The sequence below is a fragment of the Poeciliopsis prolifica genome, unplaced genomic scaffold (assembly GCF_027474105.1).
Source record: "Poeciliopsis prolifica strain line A6 unplaced genomic scaffold, Auburn_PproV2 SCAFFOLD003, whole genome shotgun sequence".
NCBI classification, from domain to species: domain Eukaryota; kingdom Metazoa; phylum Chordata; class Actinopteri; order Cyprinodontiformes; family Poeciliidae; genus Poeciliopsis; species Poeciliopsis prolifica.
Genome location: NW_026562378.1, coordinates 17072135 through 17081913, shown reverse-complemented (window position 1 = coordinate 17081913; position 9779 = coordinate 17072135). Strand labels below are relative to the sequence as shown.

Here is a 9779-nt window from a genome sequence, read left to right as displayed (position 1 = left end):
CCTCCGAACGCACAAGGAGGACGTGCACTCGCACGTGTGTGAGCTTTGTGGTCGGATAGATGATTTGTCAATGACTTGTTGCATAATTCTCGAGAGGGTCAGAATTACTCCTCAAGGTAATAATTCCTTCCGACGCTGCTTTCAGTTTGCTGAGCTGTACTTTAGATAAAGTACTTGCAGGTTTTCTTATTGTACTTTCTTTTGAGTACGGTTAAAAATCAGACCACATTTAGAAAAAATGTTTTAATCAATTAATTTTTTGGTTGATTAAAAGCCTGTCCAACGCAGCATTTTTTAGAGAAGTAAAACAAACAAAAAAACAATTTTAATTTCAAAAGAAGTCAGTATTTTACTATGTTGGTGCATCTCTGATATTTATTTATTGAAAAAGAAAGTCCACCCTCTGAATACAACTTTGGGAATTTGCATGCTTTGTAATTGTAAAAGATTTTGTTTTTTCTTTGTGGTTTTTCCTTAAGCTTTCAATTTTATTTTTATTTCATTTATTTATTTTTTCACACTTGGGAAAAAAAAAAGATTTAAATAACTTTAGGACTTGGTAAAGACCATATTATTTATAAACTACAAGGCAGCACTTTATTTTAATTTTTTTGCCATGAGGACATTAATCAATTATATGAAAAACCTGGCAGGATTTACTCAGCAATCAAACACACAGGAAGTCAGTTTTGGATCTTTAATTGATAACAGTTACGCCAGTGTTACATTAAACACACCAACAGGCTGAAGGTAGTAAATACCAATACAAGTTTCCCACTACTCTAATACTTCATACAGCAGAATAAATTATACCATGATAATATACACACATGCGGAACAGAAAGAGGAGTAAAGCAAAGCACAGATGTCAGAAAGCAACTAAAACAGGTTAGGGCTCAAAGAGACAGGAGGAAGAGGAGGAAGAGGAGAAAGAATAAGGAGCTGTATGCCTTAAATATCCAAGTGTTAGAAATGGGCTCAATACACTAAAGACAATTCTAAAATTCTTCAGGTTTAAAATGTACAAGAGTGAGGTGTCTAAGTGGAGCAGCGGCAGCTGCTGCCGTTCAGTGCGGAGTCAGCGTCGCGTTGTTCTCCTGAAGTCTTATTGGCCCACAAGTGAAAACCTGACTCTTCAGTTTCGCCCCTCGCCCTCAGGAGGGGCCTTACTGTCACTCACGTCCGTCAACAAGAGCCACAACCAAAAATGGCTCTGCGAGCGGGCGGGGTTAGGTCCGTGGTCCGTTCATAATCAGTTTGTGAAACCTTCTGGGAGAAACTCTGGCAGGTGAGGCCGTCTCTTTCTGCCACTCTTTAAATGTACATTGTGGTCCAGGCGGGAGTCCATCTGACAAACCAAAAACTTTGCCTTTTTTTTAATCTGAGCTCATTTTGATCCTTCTTAGCACGGTTCACCTTTACACTTTTTCAATGCGATTTATACTTTACTAATTTATACAAATTCATTCTCATGTGGGCCAAAAACGGTAACAAAAGCTCTTTTTTTTTGGCTCAAACAACTTTACCAATTAAATACAAAAAACCCAACGGAAACAGAAAAAAGGCCGGTTAAAGAAACTCAAATAAAACATTTCAGAGTTCCCTTCCTGACCTCCCACTCATCATTTCAGTATAAAACATACTCTTCATAACCAAACAATACACAACCTGCTCCTGGAAATGTACGTTTTTTCTTCACTGTTTTTAAAGGCGACAGAGGACCGAATCCTCTGCAGACAGTGATGTCAGTAAAAATATTAACAGCTACAAGGAACAGCTGATCCTCTGTCATCTCAAAAGTCAACTATGAGTGCTACACCAATGTCTCATATTAACTATTTCATGTTTTTTACTCCTTTCTTTTTTTACATTGTGGTAAGTTCGTCAAAACTGGAGGATTACAGACCGAGGCTCCGGTCCAAACCGAAGTGGGGGGCCAATCAGCGGCGTTACCTGTGCCCTTTCACAGCTGACTGGATTATGTGATTTTCCAGAGCGCATGTGAATGGCACAGCTTGTCTTCTCTCTAATCTCACAACAGAACCAGAAAACGCTGGAATGCTCTTCTGTATTTTTTTATAGACGGATCGTGAGGAATGCTTCGAAGGAACGCTTGGAAAAATTCAGGAAGTGGAAATGAACTGAAGGTGCATTTTTACAAAATGAGAAAAGGAATCGAAAGGCTGGGCTATTAATGGAAAAGGGTCACTGTGAATTAGCTTTGACATTATATTTGTGCGATTTTAATCAGCTTTACAATATTTAAGCCAAACACAGGATTCCCTGGAAGATGGGCTTTCCAGGGAATGGGGGAAGGAAGGAAGCTGGTGGTTTAAGTGAGTTAGCCCTCCTTGGCAAGGTCCATATTTCAAAACACATTAATTTCCCCAATCCTGTTTTTGCAAACAATGTCCCCCTTTCCCTGTGGGCCGCGGCTAAGGATGGGATGGAGGTTATGAGGAGGAAAGGGGGGGAGCTATTGGCCGCCAATACGCTGCTTAAATTCCCTGCTGAATCCATCCAGCCAGACTTCCCACCGAGTGGCCAAGATCTTTAGGAATGTCAAGAGGAATATGAAAGTGGGAAGGTCAAATCGCTCATGAGCATTGGAGCTCAGGGAGCAGCAGCTTGGAAAACAATCATCTCCTCTAGTGTGAATGTGCCGACACGCGAACGTACACGCACACGCAACAGACACTCGCTTCCGTGTCGTCTCAGTCATCCTCTGTGTGTTTTTTTTTTTTGTGTGTGTGTGTGTGTGTCTTTTAACGCTCCGACATCAAACAGATAAAAGAGATACGAATGGATTCGAACAACAAAAATCACATTAACCATAATCATATAACAGCAACAATAAGCTTAACAATATCAAAAAAGGAACAAGGAATAAGAGTTACTCAAATGATGTTGGCTGTGTTAACTACTATGAACAGCAAGGTCAAAGTACATGTTGTTGATGGCTCTAAATGTGTTCTGGACTGCAGCCATGACAAAGAAGGAGTCCAAGCCGACGCGGATCCCACATCCTAGCGGTCCTGTTTGGGCCCTCGGAGCTAAAAAGGCTTTAAGGATTGGAGATTGCCTGAAGAAGCGATTGATTTCCCCCAAAGCGACACTTTCTCCAATGTCATGGCGGGGCAGGAGAGAGGCCACCTGGAGTTCAGGCTTGATGAAGAGCGTGGAGCGAGCTGAGGCAGAGGCAGGCGAAACAGAGAGACAGGAAGTGGAGGATGCGTCTGGGGCCTCTTTAGTAGGCCTGTCCCGTCTCCACTTGCAGCAGCCCGAGCACCGCCGAGTGGTCCCCGAGTTTCATCCTCCTCTGGGTGGACAAGCTCACGTTCTTAGCCAGGTAGTCCACGGCGGCTGCACAGAAAACAGTGAAAAGAGGGGGAAAAACACACACACACACGTATGAGACACGTGGTGGACCTCGGCGTCCCATGTCCCACTCGCTCTCATCTCATCCCGCTGATTAAGTCTGAAACAAGTTGTGGCAGAGAAGACTGAGTCAAATAAAAAACAATTCAGACAGCTAGAGTGAAAGATAAAAGCCCCTCCCTTGTCACTTGTCTGAGATTGGCACGCTGCTGGCATGGAGCATGTGCATCCTGGTGGAGTCTCCATGCTGTCAGTCACCGGGGTCCCCGTGTGTGTTCTGTGTGCCAGTCTTCATTACTACTGGCATCTCCGATTTCATGCCCTCCACACTCCACATGGCCGATCATTTTCATCGTCAGACGGCAGCTCTTTCCTCTCCCCTCCATTCATTACCCATCCACTGTGCTCAATCACCGTCTTAATTAACCTCACATCAGATCACATCCGCGCTGCCATCAGTTTCCTCCACCGAGCGCACACACACACACACACACACACACACGCGCTCGCACACGAGCGCACACACACCCCGAAACGTGACAGACTGTTACGGGTTCGCTTGTGCAGATCCTCAATGCACAAAGCGCCCCGTCAACACTGGAACCTCCACGTAAATAACAAACAAATGTCAGATAGCTGCTGCTGGCTGCCTTGTTTGGGGAAGTGTGCTTCATTTTAGCTCTCATGAATGGCTGTGACAGCATCAGTCAATTATGCTAATCTAATAAAGCAAACTCTTTTCCTGTCCTGAGGGGGACACACATGTGTGTGCGGGATGCAGACGAGAAAACGAGAGGTGGGCAAGAGGACACTGCGGGCCCTGAGGGCGTGCCGTCCTTTGAAGTGGCCCTCTTCCCTTTCCCATCCGAGTGGAGTGGGGTGTGACTGAGGTAGCTCTGCACCAGGATGGAGGTGGAAGCACGAGAAGGGGGGGCAGGGTGGGTTTTATCAAGAGCACGTGTCTCCCTTCATAACCCGGGGTTGGAAAGGTCAGGAGGCATCACCTCTTCACCATGCATTGCACAAGGATTCATATTTTTCCACATTTTTTCTCCCACATATTCTCACATCACAAACCACAAACTTCAACATATTTTCCTGGACCTTTGTGTGATAAACCAACAGACAGTGAGACTGAGTCATGGATGGGTTGCAACATTTTTTGCAAATACAAATCTTAAAATTGTGGCATGTTTTTAGATTCAGCACCCTTTTACTCTGGTGCCTCTCAATAAACTCTATTTGACCCAATGCGTCTTCAGAAATATGGCACTATTCTGAACCTAATGAGTCATAGTCACCTACCTAAAACCAACAGGCTGGGCAAGGAAAACATCAATCCCAGAAGAAGCCCAGAGTCCCATTGTTGCTCTGGAGTAACAACGACTCTTTCAATGGAAGCTAAACTCAGAGCAATGCTAAGAGAAAACGTCCTGACTGCGCCAGTCTTCAGGACAACCAAACATGTAGATATAGTCATAATGGAATAGAATGAAATAAAGCATGAAAATGTTCCAGTCAAAGTCTGGACTTTGATCTGACTGAGAATCTACCGCAACACTTGAAGACCTGTGTTCGCAAAATGTGCTCTTCATGCTGTTTAATACTAACCATCCCCACCACACATGGTGGAGGCAGCATTATGCTGTGGGGATCCTTTCCTAAATGCTCCGTTCTACATGGCTAAATATGAGTTACTATGCAAAGATGAATTTGTAAAAAAATTTACAAATTTGTAAAAATTTGTAAAAGATCTGTAACGACCTAAAGGAACTACAGATATAATTGCGATAAAAGGGGATTCCTAAAATCTGTTCACAGTGGAGCGGGAAATAAATCCATGCCACACTTTTTAGATTTGTGCTTGTGAAAACAGAACTTACTTCACAGTTAAGGACTACTTTCTGTTCGTCAATCACTTGAAATCCCAATAAAATAAAATGCAAAATACATCGACGAAAGCTGAAGTGAAGCTCTTTAAAGACAGAAACAGAACAAAGAAAGGTTTGCTTACTCTGGCCATACTGGCTGTACTGGTATCCCGCGGTGACGGGGTCCACGCTGTAGCTGGTGGCGCTGTAGGTCGGCGGGCAGTAGGACTGGGAGGAAGCCAGGCTGTCCACGCTCTTGATGGTGTCGGAGCGCTGGCTGCAGCTGGCCGAGATGGGGTTGGAGCTCTCCAGACTGCTGTGAAGCGGGGAGATGGAGAAGTCGTGCTGCGGCTGCGAGGGAACAGCGCTGGGGTTGCTCAGGATGCTCATCACCTGGAGGGAGAGGAAGAGGAAGATGTTTGAAGGTTAGACCATCTGAGACCAAAGGAGTGACAGAGTTCAGAAATATTCTCTTTCTTTCCTCCCTGCGAGTGAAACACAAATTTTTGCACTTTGTGGCGAAGAAAGTCAATAGAAGTACGTCGTTTCAAACTTTAAAATGAGGAAAGAAACTTCTCCTTCTCTTATTGGAGCAAGTGAAAGAGAACAAGGAGGTTGTTGAGGTTAAGAAAAACAGGGAAAAGGAACAGGAGACGCTGTTTCCATGAGCTGGTCCTGACAGTAACTGTTCAACGGTGGGACATAAGGGTCCCAGGATGATAATAGACCCACCATCCTTGCCAGACAGCTTGTGTCCCAGAGCCTGAGGCCTGAGCCCAAGCCTGTGGCACAACAAGCACCAAGGGAGTCCCTAATCCCTCGCCCCTGGCCTACCCATCTCATGAATAATAATGGAGTTGGAACTGGTAAATGATCCCCTCAGATCCCTGCACAAAGTAGGCACCACAAACCCAAGTGAAGGGGGCCTCTGATCCTGCAAGTTTGAGTTTGCCTTGAACATTACAGCGCGTATATTATTGATAATGCATAAAAGCTCCCATTTCAATATAGTAGATTAGTGTAATAGCTAGTGACATTCGTCAGAAGAAGGTCTCAAATTATGTTGAAATGGAAGAGATTACGTCTCCTCTCATATGAAGCGAAAAATATAGTTTTCCTCATGCTGCAAGTTTCTTTCTGGGTTTGTGGGAGAGAAAAGGTTTTGTTTGAGAAAAAAAAAAAAAAAAGAAAACAGATAGGAACTGTCCCACACATGCTTCTCTCTTCCTTTCAACATCAGGTTCATGTTGAGCTTCGCTATGCTGCACTGGCCTTTGGCCCCTTTGCTGCTAAACCAATTAGCCCATCATGGAGGTAGTTAAGCAGGGGCTGATACACTCCCACACATATGTTTGCAAGCATGCATGCACAAACCGGCACATGCTCATACGCTCCAGTATGCAGCAAAACAAGGAGTAAGGAACACGTGCACAGGCCAGCAGTTATCCCGCTGAGGGGGGAAATTAACCACATTCTGCAAATTAATCATTTCTAAGGGCCTCCCTGGAAATATGAAGCACCCGAAGCACATCAGAAACACAAAGGCTGGTTAGTCACTTCCACATGTTAATTCTATCAGTAAGGAAACCCCCACCACCTCCCCTCCACATCTGCGGACAAAGCATGTGACATTTATCTATAAGAGAGAGATTCATGGCCCTCTTCGTGTCGGACACATGTTTTGCTTCCTCACATATGGAGCTGAACACTGGAAGAGGAGGGAGGTTTGCTGAAAGTGAAATGGGAAGGAGCTAAGTGTCCTGAGAGAGGCAGCTGGAGGGCATGAGTCCATTTCAGTTTCTGGCTAATTAAAGCTCGATTACATCGCTTCCTTATTAAACAGAATAGCCAACAATTGGCCCAATCATTATTCATGCTCATAAAAGTTCTTCAAGAGAAGATGACTTCTTATCATTGGTGGGATGCAGTTTTGCTATTTTAGCAAATTGGGACGGAGCTAGCTGCAGAGTGTGACAAGAGCTAGCGCATGTGACAGTATCCTTCAGACGTCCTCATGAAGAAGAAGGAAAAAAAAGGATGATTCTTGGTTAATAATTTAAGTTTTCCTTGAGGGGAAAGGGGTACATGTCATTGGGAAGGTGGGATTCTCATTTGGTTTGTGTTCACACTGCTAAATAAAAATCGATACAGTTTCAGCTCAATACTTTAAGCCTGATGAAGGATCAGATAGAGAGTAGAGCTGACTGTCAGGATTCAGGCTGCAGACTGACCTACAGCTGCCATCTTTAATTACATCTGCACTCGCCTTTGAAATGTGCAAGTTTAGAAAAGTCTTCGGCTCATAAAAATGTTTGGCTCTTGATGCATTTTTTATTTTCACATGCAACGTCGAGGTTTACAGATATTAAACGACAGTGAACATATTTCCATTAGTGCTTAAAGCAATGATGTTAAATCTTAGTGAATAAGACTCCAATGAGTTTTCAACATTTTCCAACAGTTTATAAAGCTTTACTAGTAATAACTAGTAATATGCAAAATCTGAATGACAATGTTCATTCCTTCCTACCATGTATTGCACCTTTTCACTTTTGTGTGCTCTTTGAAGCTACGCATTGGTTCTCATCATTTACATTTAGTCTGTAGTCGCCTTCTCCACAGACAGCGGTTCACACAGTGTCATTTTAAAACAGCATTAATACGAGTTATGGGTTGCACTGTGTGTGTTTATTGGGATTACAGCTTTCTAAGAACAGGGAAAAATTAAGCATCCAGCAACAGGTGTGTATGGAAACACAGATTTTTTTAAAACACAGTTTTATAGGTTTTTGTCTTTTGCTTTTAACATAAAAAAATATTTTTATGTTGACGTGTTTCCTGTCTGGCTGTCTGAGGTTGGGATAAGTTCTCCTTGCAAGTCATAGAGTTGCTTGTATTTGCTCTGTTGGTAACTGCAACGCAGGATAGAAGCAATGAATTTTCCCCCGTTTTTGTGTTACAGCACAAAATAAACAAGTCCACAAATACAGGTTATTCAGAAGCACCGTCACCTCTGGTTTAATGGGATACAAAGTGTCAGAAGTAAACGGTTTAGATTATGAATATCATGCTGTTTTAAATGTTTCTGATGAACTCAGAGAGGCTCCAAATCTTTTAGTCTGAATTCGACCAGTTCAGGGGAAATTCTCACAGTGTTTCCAAATGGGAACTTTGGAGAAGTTCTGAGTACAAGCAGAGGACGCCATCTGTGTTTCCAGCCTTCGTTTGGTATCTAAACCTCACCACCGAACTGAGCAGCACAGAGACTGCTTGTTTTGTTTTTTAAATAATTATGCATCTAGCTCATAAACTCACTAATATGTCAAATCAAAGATGAATGAATGATATAAAAATAAATCAAGCAAATTAGAATATATTTCAAATGATCTTTTAAATATGGGAATATGTTATAAATGTAGAATTTTCAAAAGTTGTACATGTAAAATATAGTTTTTTTAAGGCTTGGATGTTGATAAAATCAGATTTAACACTTTTCTAGACTTTTTAACTTTTATGCAATAAATGCTGAGTGTCTGAAATGAACAAAAAGCTGTTTGTAAGAAACCTAACACTCTCTTACATAGCAGAATTTTCTGCCTTCATGTCTCCCTCCTTCCTCCTCTTCTCCTCCACCCGCCGCCTGCATATGCAGCGTCCTCAGCAGCCTGCAGTTCGTTTGTTGTGCGACGTTGTGTGAGTGCTGGTTTGGGAGATAATGTGAGCCAGGACCCAGTTTAAAGGACAATGCTCCAGGGCGTTCCCTGTCTCTCTCTCACACAATCACACTCACAAAGACGCGCAGCGCCTTCCCTCCTCACCCACCCCGTTTCTCTTTTCTTTTTTTTCCCCCTCTCACTCTCTACAGATAGATTACTTTATAAATAATAATAAAAAAGTAATTAATTCTCTCAACTTCTGAGCCCTGCGGCCTGTGGCAAACTAAATGGGGAAGTGTAAATTGATACAATGTGCATCCTTTCAGATAAATAAATAGCGGACTTGAGACAAAAAGGGGCCCTTTTCACAACTAACTAATTTCTTAAGCAGTCAAATTACATTTTTTTGTTGTTGTTTGCGTGAATGTTTGATTAGTTTTTCTTTGTTGGTGTTTATGCAAGAAGAAAACAATGTGGTACAGACAGAGCAAAGTGGCTATACACAAAAAATTGAAACAGCTGCGAGACAAGATTTCTTTTTCTTTTTTTTTGAATACATACTATTATGGAATTTTTTTGTTGGTGTTATTTCACTTTAAAAGTGTTTTTTCAAAGGAGCTGTAATGTAGAAAATAATCATTTGATTGAATGCCTCTGAAACTGTCAGAAACGCATATCAGAACTTCCACACATGCACCTGGTCTTAATAAGAAGGCGGTTTTAACCTGGATTAAAACAGCATGAATTCACCAATACATTGACAGAAAATGGAGAGCTGAGAACCAGATAGCCAAATATAGAGAGAAGACAGAAGAGAAAGTGAGTGAGAGGAAAGTGGCGGCTTTGGGAAGTACAAAGACTCCTGTAGGACTCT

General features: G+C 42.6%; 1 protein-coding gene across 3 annotated transcripts in view; it reads right to left on the bottom strand.

Moving 5' to 3' along the window:
• Positions 1–683: 683 nt before the first annotated feature.
• The window catches only part of pax7a (paired box 7a), a 56012-nt gene continuing 46916 nt past the window's right edge, over positions 684–9779 (bottom strand). For all 3 annotated transcript variants that reach the window (XM_055027085.1, XM_055027087.1, XM_055027086.1), the window contains 2 exons: positions 5393–5642; positions 684–3363 (listed from right to left, as the gene is read on the bottom strand). In XM_055027085.1, the coding sequence (XP_054883060.1) occupies positions 3248–3363; positions 5393–5642 (366 nt within the window). In that variant the 3' untranslated portion in view covers positions 684–3247. The remainder of the gene's footprint in view (positions 3364–5392; positions 5643–9779) is intronic.